Source organism: Loxodonta africana, chromosome 2 (genome assembly GCF_030014295.1).
Source record: "Loxodonta africana isolate mLoxAfr1 chromosome 2, mLoxAfr1.hap2, whole genome shotgun sequence".
Lineage (NCBI taxonomy): Eukaryota > Metazoa > Chordata > Mammalia > Proboscidea > Elephantidae > Loxodonta > Loxodonta africana.
The window spans coordinates 81,683,068-81,696,961 of NC_087343.1; the positions used below are offsets into that span (position 1 = coordinate 81,683,068).

Genomic DNA, 13,894 nt, shown 5'->3' on the forward strand with positions numbered 1-13,894 from the left:
GGGAAGAAGATGGCCCAGAAGGGAAAGTTGGGGTGACGCGCGTGGCCCCCGGAGGCTCGACTGGGGGCGCCGCGGCGAGCCCGACGGAGCGGCAGCCACACAGGCCGTGGGGCGCGCAGTTCGGGCGCCGCCGCCGCCGCCTAGGAGCTCGCCCCCTCACCGCAGGTGGCAGCGGGTTCGCTCGGTCCGGGCAGCCCGGGGCGCGGGCAGGCGCGCAGGGGAGCCCGGCCGAGGGATGGGCTGCGCCCCCAGCATCCACGTCTCGCAGAGCGGCGTGATCTACTGCCGGGACTCGGACGAGTCCAACTCGCCCCGCCAGACCACCAGCGTGTCGCAGGGCCCCGCGGCACCTCTGCACGGCCTCTTCGTCCAGACCGACGCCGCCGACGCCATCCCCCCGAGCCGCGCATCCGGACCCCCCGGCAACGCCCGCGTCCGCAGGGCCCGCGCCGAGCTGGGCAGCGGCGGCAGCAGCAGCAGCGCGGGCTCCGCAGCCCCCGCCGCGACCACCTGCAGGGGCCGGAGTCGACACTGCTGCAGCAGCGCTGAGGCCGAGACTCAGACCAGCTACACCAGCGTCAAGGTAAATGCCAAGCGCCGGCACAGGCTGGTGGGGGGCCTCCCGCCCCGTCCCGGCCGGGCTGTCCCGGGTAGGGGGCTTCGGCAGAGTTGAGTAGCCGTTAAGTGGTCGGTTTGGGGATGTTGTCAGTAAGGAGGAGTTTACTTTTCATTTGTGGGGGTGGTCAGGGCCCAGGAAATGTGAGCAGAAAAAGATTCCCGGAAGGAGGCTGGGAGCGACCTAAACTGGTTCTGGGGGACCAGGTAGAGAAGGGAGCGCAATAGAAAGCAGCTGGGCTGGCCGATTTCTCATTGAAAGGGGGACGGCTGTGGCTGGGTTTTTGCAGGAGGGGCGGGGGTGTCATTGAGAGCACTCCACGGCGAGTCGAATTGAATGAAATTTGAGCTCCGGGCTGAATTTGCATGCCTTATAGGTGACTGGTGCAGCACTGGTGCACAGATCGGGCAGTGCCCTGTATTCAGATTTTTTACCTGGGGAAACCAGCCAGGCTGCATGAAGTCTCTCAGCCACAGGAACTGAGCGTGGGGATTTGTGAATGAATAAGGGTGTTTGCATATGTGTTGCGGAGAAGTGTAGGAAGGGGATGGAGGAAGATGACCAGAGTGGAACCTGTTGTTTGTCAGTTTAGCTTTTCCTTGGGCTGGCTGGGTCCTAGACATCATTCAGGGAACCGGGCCGTGAGCTTGAAGGCGCAGCTGAGCTTCAGTGAGGTAGAGTGGTTGCCAGTCCAGTGGAGGTGTCTGAGGATGAAGATTCTGCATATATTTTTCTGATCTTTCAGGGGAGAGGGATTTTGAGGAAATGTAAAAAAATAATAATAATAAAATTTTTTTAATTAGTCATTAAAGCTTTCACTAATTATTTCTTAGTGACAGAAGAAAAGTGATTATTTTCACAGAGAACAGTGTGTTCTCAAAAAAAAAAAAAAAAAAAATCCAGGAGGGTTTTCATTGTGTAAATCTGGGCACGGGGCTTTTTTTCCTTATGGCAAACAGAATAACAATGGCACACCCCGCTGCGTGGAGGAAAAAACTGCATTTCCATGGCACTTAATGTTTGATTGAATCACCGATTTTACATGATCAGTAGATTACTAGGAACTATTGCATTGATTCTGTGGCAAAGACACAGTTGTATATACAATAGTTGAGAAAGTTGTTTAACAATTGGCCTAGTGTGAGGAAGGTTCACTGGTCTTCACTGGATGAAGTCAGGGCTGGGGGCAGTGTAGTTAAAGGATGGCCTTCAGTCTTGAAGACCAAAAGGCTTCTTATAATGAACTTAAAAATTTTAAACAGCATCTGATTTTTCAACATGAAGCTTGCCTGGTATTTATTTTTAGTTGCAGTGTTTCTCTTGTAATAATTACAATCATCATGATAATAAATAATACCATTTACTGGGCAGCTACTAAGGTTTCTCCTCTAAAATATTAAGGGTGTGACGTTAGGGTAGAATAGTCAAAGCCTAGAGACCTGGATTCATGACAGTTGTTAGCTGCCTTTGAGTTGTCTCTGATTCATGGCGACCTTATGAATAACAGAACAAAATGCTGCCCAGTCCTGAGCCATCTTCATGATCACTGGTATGTTTGAGTTCATACCAACTGGTATGTTTCAGCTGTCGTGTCATTTCATGGAAGGTTTCTCTCATTTTTGATGACCTTCTACCAACCATGATAGCCTCAACCTACCATTTATACATTTGTCGCAGAGGCATATGCCAAAGCAGATACTATTGCTTTGCCAAGCCCCGGCCCCCACCAGTTAATATAAAATTAGCGTTAGGGGCAATTTCAGGGGGTGAAAATAATTGTATTTGGTGAAATAATTAAATTTGGATGTTATGAATAAAGACTGTCCTTTTGCATTCTTGTTGAAAAAGAAAATTAAAGACATGAAGCAGTAATTCAGAACGGTTACAGCTCATGAACTCTGTGACACTTTTTTCCCTTGGTCAAGAGATTTTGTGTATTGCCTTTCAGAGTAGCAAGAATCCCAATTTAGTACCTGGCAACTGTAGCTACTGCATGTTTGTCCCATGAAAGAAAGAATAATGAATGAACCTATTCTCTGTGTTTTAAGACTTCCCTCAAGAGGCTGCTTTGAGACCAAATGGAGTTAAAATTGGAGGGAAAATGAGTCCCAATTATTAGCAGCTAGCCTAAACTTTGTATAAATCTCTTCGCTACTTGGCTTAAGTGTTAAAAGGCTTGACCTGGGTAGGAATTTAACTCACTTTTCTTTATCAGCAAGGTTCCCAAATAAGAACTTAATTCATTCCAACTCATTACTGTTGTTGTTAGGTGCCATTAAGTCAATTCCAACTCATAGTGACCCTATCGGACAGAGTAGAACTGCCCCACAGGGTTTCCAAAGAGCGGCTAGTGGATTTGAACTGCCAACCTTTCGGTTAGCAGCCATAGCTCTTAACCACTATGCCAGCAGGGCTCCAACTCATTTTAAAAATAAAAGTGTTGGTTTAGTGACTTAACACTGATTTGCACTGGGTGGATCTTAGGAACTACGTATTTGAAATTAAATTCGAGGCCAGAAATATACAGAATTATTGGCTCAGAATTTCTCTAAATATATTTAAGAGTAGCCTTATAGGACCTGTGACTCAGTGTCATATTATCTTTTCCAATCTTAAAGTTCACATATTCTTTGCCCTTTTGTAGATGAGACAGTTGCATAAAAACTTCACTTTCATTTCTTTTTAGAGTGAAGAGTTCTTCTACCTTAAGATTGTTGAGATAGTTGCTAGCTACTCCCCTCCCACCCCATTTCCAAAACACTCAGCTGTGAAATCAAAGTCTCTGCCATTTGGTCCTGTTTACAGTGGTAGTGGGTTGTAATCCCCCCCCCATACATTAATTATAAACCGTATTCTCATTATCCACTTGGTGTCTGGTATTCCCCAGAGTGCAAAAATGTGTGCTTGATTGCTCCCTCTTTTTTCTAGCAATAATTCATCTCACTAAGCTTTTAGAATGATGAAGCATTATGATGTCAAACATGATGTCAACAGGAACCTTCTTGCATACCTAATTTGGAAAAAAAAGGATTATAAATATTAATAATTCATATGCAGTACAGTGATATCATATGGGTTTCCATTTCTGGTAAGAAGTTTAGATTTGTCTCCACAAATTGCTGTAAAAATGCAACTTCCTAGCAATTTGTCTTCTTGCTTGCCTTTTTATAAATAGTGCTTCAACTAGAAAATCCTGCAGAATGCTCACTCCTGATACTGTGCCAGTTTTGTAATTCTTGTTCAGAAATTCTCAGAGGAGATGTTGAACTTCTCACTGGGAAGAATCAGGGATTCTTACAAGTCGTCTTTTCTCATACCAGCTGTGGCTGCTTGGAAGGCATCCTAGACTAGGGAGCTAGGTAGTTGTAGAGAAGAGTCTTTGTTGACAGTACAGTCAACTTGCGGCTCCCTCTGTGTAGGTTCACCATTTTGTGGATCAGGCACAGGAGTTTGTTATTCCCCAAATGATTTTGTGCTGATAGGCAGATCATCAACTCACCCTTCCTCCTCCATTTATTGTTCTCATTTATTCACTCAGCTAATATTTGTGTCAGGTATTAGGGACCCAGAGAATATTCATAAAGTTTGGTAAGCCAAGCCTAATGAAGAGAGTAAATCTCTTGTAAAAGGATGCGCCTAAATCCATTAAAAATGGCTTCTACATTATCCATACCATGGCTTTCCAGAATCAGTGAGGATAACCCAGAATTGTCTATATAAAGTGAAAATAAATTGATATTTTCTGACCTTATGGTAAATGATTAATAAGATCACATTTGGAGGAGGGAGTGGAACTATTTTGGAAAAAGTTATTTTTGTTTGCTGTCTGTCTTAGTTATCTAGTGCTACTGTAACAGAAATATCACAAGTGGATGGATTTAACAGACAGAAATTTATTTTCTCACAATTTAGGAGGCTAGAAGTCTGAATTCAGAGTGTCAGCTCTAGGGGAAGGCTTTCTCTCTCTGTTGGCTCTGGAGGAAAGTCCTTCTCTCTTAAGCTTCTGCTTCCTGGTTCTTTGGAGATCTCCATGTGTCTTGGCATCTATTTTACCCCATGTCTCCTCTGCTTGCTTGTTTAATTTCTTTTATATCTCAAAAGAGATTAACTCAAGACATACCCTATATTAACCCTGCCTCATTAACATAACAGAGACAATCCATTCCCAAATGGGATTATAACCATAGGCGTAGAGGTTAGAATTTACAAGACATAATTTTTGGGAACATAATTCAATCCATGACATTCCAACCTCTGGCCCCCAAATTTCATGTCCTTGCCACATGCAAAGCACATTCGCCCCATCACATCATCCCAAAAGTCTTAGATCAACTCCAAGTCCAAAATCATTTCATCTTCTGCGTCATCTAAATCAAATATGGTAAGACTTAGGCATATTCCATCCTGGGGAAAAATTCCTCTTCGTCTGTGACCCTGTGAAATCTAGAATACAAGTCATCTCTTTATAAAATACAGTGGCAGAACAGGCACAAGGTAGACATTTCCATTACAAGTGGAAGCAATTGGAGGGAAAGAAGGGCTAATGGGCACCAAACAAATCCAAGACCTGGCAGAACAAACTACATTAGCTCTCAAGACTTGAAAATAATCCTCTGTTCTCTGAGACCATCTAGGCGATGGTCCCACCCTCCAGACTCTTAAATATTTGCCATGCCCTCTGGATTCTGGGTGGAGGCCCCTTGAGCCTGGGCTTCAGCTCTACCTTCCAGGCCCTCATGGGTGGCAACTCTGCTCCCTTGGCTTTAGGTGGCCCCATCCTTCTAGTCTGAGTGTCAACTCTATCCCCTCAGCCTGGCAGGCCCTGTTCTTCCGTCCCGTGGGCATGGCAGCCCTACCTTCTCAGCTTTGGGCATCAGCCCCATCCTCCCGGCACACGTTAATGGAGCCCCACACTCTGGAACCAAGTTGGTAAAGATCCGACTCTGAAACCTAGGAGGCTGTGGCCCCACGCTTTGAGATGCAGGAGACTGTGGCTCCCCCTTTTGAAACCAAGAAGGCCCTGCTTCTCATGCTCCTTCGAACAGTTCTGCTGATCTTCAAGCTTCCCCAGACATGATCCTTTTCTTTTCTTGGAGTACAACAGACATAGCTCCTTTGGCCTGTTTCTGGCCTGTAGAATTCCAAGAGGCAGACAGCATTCTTTCCTTTCATTCTTTCTCTGTCTCCTTCAGTATAAACTGATTGGTTTTCTGCTGTGTTAGTTGGTTAGATCCATCAGTCACAGGCTTTATCTCTCTAGCAAAACATTGTGTAGCTCCATCCTTTGTAAACATTCTGGAATGCGTGTCCTTAGTTTGTACTACAGAATTTTCCAAATCTTGGTAAGTTCTGTTTTCATTTTGTACTGTTCATTTTTAAGTCCATCTCTTTCCTCTCACCTTTTACTGTAAGAGGCAAGGAGAAACCAGGTGGCCTCTTTAAGATCTTGCTTAGAAATCTCATCAGCCAGATATCCCAGTTAATCACTTAAAAATTTTACCTTCCACCAAACATTTGAAAATAATTCAGGCAAGTTCTTTGCCACTACATAGAAAGCATCGCCCTTCCTCCATTGTCCAATTACTTGTTTATCATTTTCTTTTAAAGCTCCACCAGAAGCACGTTTAACATCCACACCTAGCAACATTCTGTTGCTGGTGCCATATGTATTCTCTAAGATGATAGAGACTTCTCTATAGCTCTCCTCACTTCCTTCTGAGCCCTCACCAGAATTACTGTTGATATCCGTAATTCTACCAACAGTCTCTTCAAGGCAATCTCAGCTTTTACTATTAAAAACCAGAAAACCTGTTGATTCCAACTCATAGCAACCTTATTACTATTAAAAAATCTGTTGCCATTGAGTTGATTCTGACTCAAAACAACCCTACAGGACAGGGTAGACCTGCCCCATAGGGTTTCCAAGGAGCAGCTGATGGATTTGAACTGCTGATCTTTTGGTTAGCAGCCATAGCTCTTAACCGCTGCACCATCAGGGCTCCACCCTAAAACTCCTCCAGTCTCCACCCATTACCCAACTCCCAAACTGCTTCTACCTGTTAGAGCAGCACCTCACTCTTCTGGTACCAAATTCTGTCTTAGTTATCTAGGGCTGCTGTAACAGAAATACCACAGGTGGGTGGCTTTAACAAACAAATTTATTTTCTCATAGTTTAAACAAGACAAAACAAAAAACTCATTGCCATCGAGTTGATTCTGACTCATAGTGACCGTAGAGGACAGAGTAGAACTGCGTCATAGAGTTTCCAAGGAGCACCTGGTGGATTCAAACTGCTGACCTTTTGCTTCACAGCCGTAGCTCTTAACCACTATGCCAACAGGTTTTCCTCTCAAAGTTTAGGAGGCTGGAAATCTGAATTCAGGCTGCTTCCTTTTGGGGAAGGCTCTCTCTCTGTTAGCCCTGGAGGAAGGTTCCCGTCTCCCAGAGCTTCTGCTCCTAGGTGATCTTCAGGCAGCGTGGCATCTCTCTTCTCCCATGTCTTCTCTGCTCTCTTGTTTAATCCCTTTTGTATCTCAAAAGAGATTAACTCAAGATATACCCTACACTAATCTTTCCTTATTGACATACCAAAGACAACCCATTCCCAGATGGGATTATAACTATAGGCGTAGGGGTTAAAATTTACAACACATATTTTGGGGAGACATAATTCAATCCATAACATTGTCTAAATTGGTTCTTCTCAAATTTTAGTGTACATCAGAATCATCTGGAGGGCTTGTTAAAGATTCCTGTGCCCCGCTCCTGGAGTCTGTAATTTAGTAGCTCTTGAGTGGCCCTGAGAATTTAGATTTCTAACAAGCTGCCAGGAGATGCTAGTGCTGTTGGTCTGGGGACCACACTTTGAGAACCACTGCTTTATCTAAATTAAATTGACTTGCCTGTTAACTGGAAACCCTGGTGGCGTAGTGGTTAAGCACTATGTCTGCTAACCAACAGATCAGCAGTTCAAATCCACCAGGTACTCCTTGGAAACTCATTAACCAGATGAATTAGGTCGGGCCACTGCTAGCATTGCATGTATTTGGAATACTAATCATACCTCTAAAGGAGCACTGGTGGTGCAATCGTTAAGTGCTCGGCTGCTAACCAAGTGGCGGCTTGAGCCCACCGGTGCCTGTGCTGGAGAAAAGACCTGGTAATCTGCTCCCATAAAGATTACAGCCTAGGAAACCCTATGGGGGCCATTCCACTCTGTCATAGAGGGTTGCTATGGTCAGAATCTACTCGACTGTACACAACAGCAGCTATACCTCTGCCTCCATCTTAGTTCTTCCTTTATATGGGAAACGTACCATGTCCATTCATTAAATCAAATTCTGAGCCTCCAAGTTTGACTGGCAGGGGCTGAAAAATCTTTGAATGGGAATAGCATAGGCTCTGGTTTCTTGAGGTTCAGTCTCCCCTATTATCCTGTTGAGTTCCCCGGTCCTGATGTCTTCATTTGCCATTACAATCCCTCAGCAGCCTCTGCCCTGGAGGGACCATGTCCTGCTTCATGGGATATTGCAAGGGGAGGGAGGAGGTTAAAACAGGGGCTGAACATGGCATGATGCCAGCACATATTCAGCTCTCAGTTCTTGGAGTTCTTGTCAGTGCTTTTCACAGGTTTTTGGGTTTTTTCCCCCCCATTTTAAAATGAAGCATAAAGTTTAGTAAGGCCAAGTGAGTCCTGCATGTTGATTTAGTAAAGCCCAAATTTACCTTCTGCCATTACACATTTCATCACAATTAGTCCCTCCTCCTTCTTCTAACACATTAATTATAGCCAATGAGCAAATTTTCCCAGTATTACTGCTTTCCTCAGTAGTTCCACTCATTTCATTTTACACTAGTCCCATCTGGCCTTGTTAAAGAAGTCCACAAACCAGAAAGGAATGTAGTGAAATGTTCTATACTGAAATCCCATGCTGGTGACCCCTGGCAGGGCTCAGGCTGCAGCAGGACTGGGTGTGTTGGCCAGGGCAGGGCACATCCTGTGGGACTGGGTTGGCCAGGAGCTAAGGCTGGAATCCAAAGGAAGGAGGCTGTGAGGCCCATAGAACCAGCTGGGGAGACAGATTACAGATTACAGAACCAGGAAAACCAGCAGGTAAATACTTTGGGGCGAGGTGGGCAGGTAAAATCTAGAATTCAGGTGTTCTCCAAAGGCAATGGCTATTGCACTAGGTTGAGACTTATGACTGGGAAACAGAAGCTGTTTACTTTCTGTTCTGTTTGGGCATCTCTGCTGAGTTTCAAGAGCTCAAGTGACCAGATCAGAGGTCTGTAAGTAAGCCCTGCACCTAGATGAGGCAAGACCAACGAAGCAACCCTTCCTCGCACCCTGATTAGACAGCATTTAGAACCAGATTGCACATTCAAAAGGGTATTGATACCCTTTGCTATCACATCAATTCCAACTCCTGGCAACCCTGTGCATTTCAGAGTAGAACTGTTCCATAAGGCTTTCATGGTTGTGACCTTTTGGAAGCAGATCACTAGGCCTTTCTTCTGGGGCACTGCTGGGTGAATTCAAACTGTCAACCTCTCGGTTAGGAGTCCAGCACTTAACCATTTGTGCTACCCAGGGACCCTGCAAAAGGGTGTAGCTGAACATAATCTTATGAAGGGGCTATTTTCAAATGTGAGATGAAGGGAAATCAACAAGGGATGGTGAAGGCACCCCAGGACCAGAAGAAGAGGGAGCTGCTACCACTCTAGAAGAAGCAAGAGGAGGAAGTGGTCACGGGAACCTACAGGACAGGGCAGCCCCCAGAAGCTGTGGCCTTAATGAGTGATGCAGTGACTATGGCCCATGGCCTGGCAGGGAGGGGGTCAAGGGAGTAAATACCTCCATGCCATTCTCCTCCTTTTCTTCCGTCTCCTGCCAGCACTCCCCTTTGGCCAAGCACGTCTGGAAACCAGAGGGCGAGGGAGCCCAATAGGTGAGGTTTTCCGGGGAACAGGGCAGGTTGGAGAGTGAAGCTAGAGGGGCAGATAGAGACTGTCCTATGCATCCCCCCAAAAGCTGTCTGTAACAAGGGTTAAAAGATGTTCAGCATCACTAGTGATGCCCCAGGATAGATAAGGTCAAATTGAGGTGGCCAGTTTTGATGGGTGTCTAAAATAATGGCGTTTTTTTAATGGCCACTTAACTTATTGTTTACAATTTCGTATTTGGCCTACTGGTGACTAATGATAATAACATATGTCCCGTTATCTTGTTTGGAGACCTCTAAGTTCCTGCTGTAAAGATCTCTACATCTTCAGCTCAGGGTCCATCCTGACTCTACTCAACAAGTGTTTCTATCATTTCTTCTACCCACCCCTCCAACCTTGATCTAAAAGCCCAAGGTCGGGGGTGAGGGAAGATGACACTCTTCTTCAGAGGAGATTGGGACCCCACCCTATTATTTTTTAATAGAAAATACTGCTTTGGATTTGGCCCCTAGTCTATTTTCTCTCTTCTCTCCTTGGCAGGTAAAAGCCAGCTTTTATTTAGGATTCTGATGCAGTATTCTTTACCATCAACTTCTTTTACCTCCCCTGTTCTGCCTCCTTAGGAACAATCCAAAGAAAAATAGTTCCTGAAACGGAACTATCTTACTCTGCTGAAAGTTTACTTTAAGAAGCTTGTTTGCTATATAATCAAAATCAGGAGACTGTTTTACTTTTGGATAATCTGTCAATGAAAGGAAGAATGTTTCGTGGGTTTTTTGTTGTTGTTGTTGTTGTTCTTTTGTTTCCAGGGATTAAAATTTCATGCACAGGTTTTACATTTTGCATCAAGGTAAATAGGATACATACAGTAATATTAGCTGTTACTTAAATGTCTGCTGTTTGCTGAGTACATTACACCCATTGTTTTATCTAATCTGCCTAAAAACGCTATGAGCTACATATTATAATTCTTGTTTTACAAATGAGGAAACCCAGGTAGCAAGAGGTGGAATACATTGCCCAAAGTGAGGGCTGGAATTTGAATGTGAGATTGTCTGAATCTTGTGTTCAGGTTGTTAACCACTGAGCCCTGTTGCTTCACCATGAGATCCCAGCCCTAAGGCATGTTGTGGACTCACAAGCTTTAAGGCTAAAGGGTGGAATTGCAGTTATTTATAGATAAATAGAGGATGGTGGTGGCAGAAGGCCTGGTGGGTGAGGTTTTTTTCTCTTCCATATCACTCTCACTCCTTCTATTTAGTTTGAACTGGAGTGTTGTTTTGAGATGAGTGGAGAGTGTGACATGCATACAAAATCAGGGAAGCTTTGCCTAAACATATTGTTATTATTTTCACTGAACACAGGGCTTGGCACTTTGTAAGTGCTGTACGGAGACTGGCCGCTAATTGTCTTATGGTTGCTATTGTTACTATTTTGGTAATTAAAATGAGATTGTGGTTATTTAGATTTAGTAATTTTTAAAACATGCAGTTTTATTTTTGGGGGAGGGAGAAATATTTCCCATACTTTTATGTAGATTGATTTGGCCCATGTAAGTGACTTACTGGATTTATGTAGAGATGTTTGATCCTGCCACAGACATGGCTTTGGTCTGTTTCTATTGGATTTCTACATCCAGTGACACTGTAGAGTCTCGCCAGTCAAAGGCCCAAGTTGAAGGTTTGGGTTCCATGACTGTTGGCACTGCGCAAGGCAGAATTTAAAGGGAGGGGCCTTGGTGTTATCTTGAGGTGGATTGCTTAGTACATTACACACATTGTTTTATCTAATCTGCCTAAAAACACTATGAGCTACATATTTTGATTCTTCTTTTACCAATGAGGAAACCAAGGTCGCAAGAGGTTGAGTACATTGAATTCCATGTGGAATTCTTCTTTGATGTAAATCTGTAACCTGAAGCCTTGGTCTATAATTGGCCTTAAAATAATTTTCCATATATTCTCTTGGTTCTTGTATTGACATCATTTTTGATGCTGTCAGATATGATACATTGTAAATCTAAGGCCAGTTTTTTTCAGACAGAAAGATATGAGTCACAAAACCAAAATAAGGCCCAGAATTTTGGAAATTTTTATAGGAAGACTCATGAGAGAGTTTTTAGCAACCTATCCCACAGGGATGGGTGTATATGTGTGTGTGTGTGTGTTTGTATATCATTTTCTGAAGTCAGAATCACAAATAATTTTAAAGTTCTGGAACTTGAAGGTGGTGACAGGAGTTTAGGGTAGGTAGATCTTTTGTCCAAGGCTTCCTGTGAGGGAGCTTCAAGTAAGAACAATGGCCAAATGGGGAGAAAAGTACCAGTTTTTGAAGGCAAATAATGACCCAACAGTCCAAACCTCAGCCACCTGTGGTCTGTGGGTCATATGGGACTTATCTTCGTTCTACAGTTTAAAACACTGGTCAACGATCCTCACCAAGAAAAAAGGTGAAGCCATTCTACCAGTTGATGCTTAAGAAGGCTCAATAATGTTTTGAGCTGAGCTTTAAAAAAAAAAAAAAACCGAACCCATTGCCATCGAGTCAATTCTGACTCATAGTGACCATATAGGACAAGGTAGAACTGCTCCATAGAGTTTCCAAGGAGCACCTGGTGGACTTGAACTTAACCACTATGCTATCGGCCTTAGCTGATGACAAAAGTACTTTTTAAGGCCCCCAGTTGGTAATGGAAAGGATTTTCATATTGAAACAATGTTATACAAGGCATTGGTTTCTAGGTTAGCTCAAAAAAGTATTTAACCTATCATGTAGCTGGAATATGTTTACGTTGTTGAAACAACACAGTTCTGAGAGAAACATAAAATTGAATTAGAACTAGTGTTTCTCTTGTATGCATATCCTTTGGGAGAAGTGGGTTTAATTAGGGAGTGATGAAGCAGACCAGGGAGAGTTTATCCTTTGGGAGTAAGTAGCACAGGGAGTTCCTGGGTAGTGCAGGTGGTAACGTGTTGGGCTGCTAACTAAAAGGTTGAAGGTTTGAGTCCACCTGGAGGTGTCTCAGAAGAAAGGCTTGGTGATTCACCTCTGAAAAATCAGACATTGGAAACCCTCTGGAACACAGTTCTACACTGACACGTGGGGTCTCCATGAGGCGGAGCCGACTCTGATAACTGGTAGTTACAATTATCATAGTGATCCTTGGTGTTCTGAAGCGATGAGGTGCTCAGGTGGTGCCACCAACCCTACATTGCTAGGGAGGAAGCTGAGGTGCAGGGCGTTGAAGTGGCTTGGCCAAGATTATACAGCTAGGGACTCGGAGATAGTTCTACAGAACTGTCTTGCTTTCATTGTGCTGTTTTATCTACAGAGGCACTAAAGAGGTGTGTCTAGTTTCTTTGAGGCACTTAGGTTCTGTTTCATCTACAAATGTTTCAGTATGTGTCTTTTAAGTATAAAAACTGGCTGCCACCAAATCAATTCCAACTCAGAGCAACCCGTAGGGTTTCCAAGGCTGTAATCTTTATGGAAGCAGACTACCACATCTTTCTCCCGAGGAGCCACTGGTGGGTTCAAACGGCCAGCCTTTTGGTTAGCAGCCAAATGCTTAACCACTATGCCACCAGGGCTCCTTAAAAGGAAGATTCCTTCCTTTTATGTATAAGAACTTAAAAGAAAAAGTCTCAAAGCCATTTCACACCTGAAAATTTAATGATTACTTATAAATTATTTTTAAGTTTGTTGGTATCTAAATAATGTCCACTTATTGTAAATGAGTGATATGTCTCCTAAGTCTCCTTTAATCTATAGGTTCCGCATCCTTCTCTCTCTTTTCTACTTGCATTTGGTTTGTTGAGGAAACTGGGTTGGTTGTTTTGTAGATTTTCCCCATTCTTCGTTTTATTTTTTGCATTCCTGTGGTACATCAGACATGTTTCCCTGCCTCCTGTGATTGCAAGAAACTAGTAGATCTAAAGATTTGATCAGGTTACACTCAGTTTTTTGGGGGGCTGTTGGGGGACAAGAATACATACATCTTAGATGATATTGTGCTCTCATATCAGAATGTGTGCAGTGTCTGGTTGTCTCTTTTCTGTGATGTTAACTGTTATTAATGATCATTGTCTAGGCCCATTAGTCAATAACAAAACAACAAACAACCCCTTCCTTTGAGTAGATTCCTACTCATAGGCATCCTATAGGACGGAGTGAAACTGCCCTATAGAGTTTTGAAGGCTGTAAATCTTTAGCGGACTACCACATCTTTCTCCCATGGAGCGGCTGGGGTTCGAAGCACCGACCTTTAGGTTAGCAGCCGCACACTTAACCACTGTGCCACCAGGGCTCCTCCATTAGTCAGTTGTTGTTTGGTG

General features: G+C 43.9%; 1 protein-coding gene across 10 annotated transcripts in view; it reads left to right on the forward strand.

The window, feature by feature from the left end:
• The first annotated feature begins 235 nt into the window (after positions 1 to 235).
• The window catches only part of PDE8B (phosphodiesterase 8B), a 263,697-nt gene continuing 250,038 nt past the window's right edge, over positions 236 to 13,894 (forward strand). For all 10 annotated transcript variants that reach the window (XM_010588229.3, XM_064273434.1, XM_064273415.1 and 7 more), the window contains exon 1: positions 236 to 583. In XM_010588229.3, coding sequence (XP_010586531.2) covers positions 236 to 583 — 348 coding nt within the window. The remainder of the gene's footprint in view (positions 584 to 13,894) is intronic.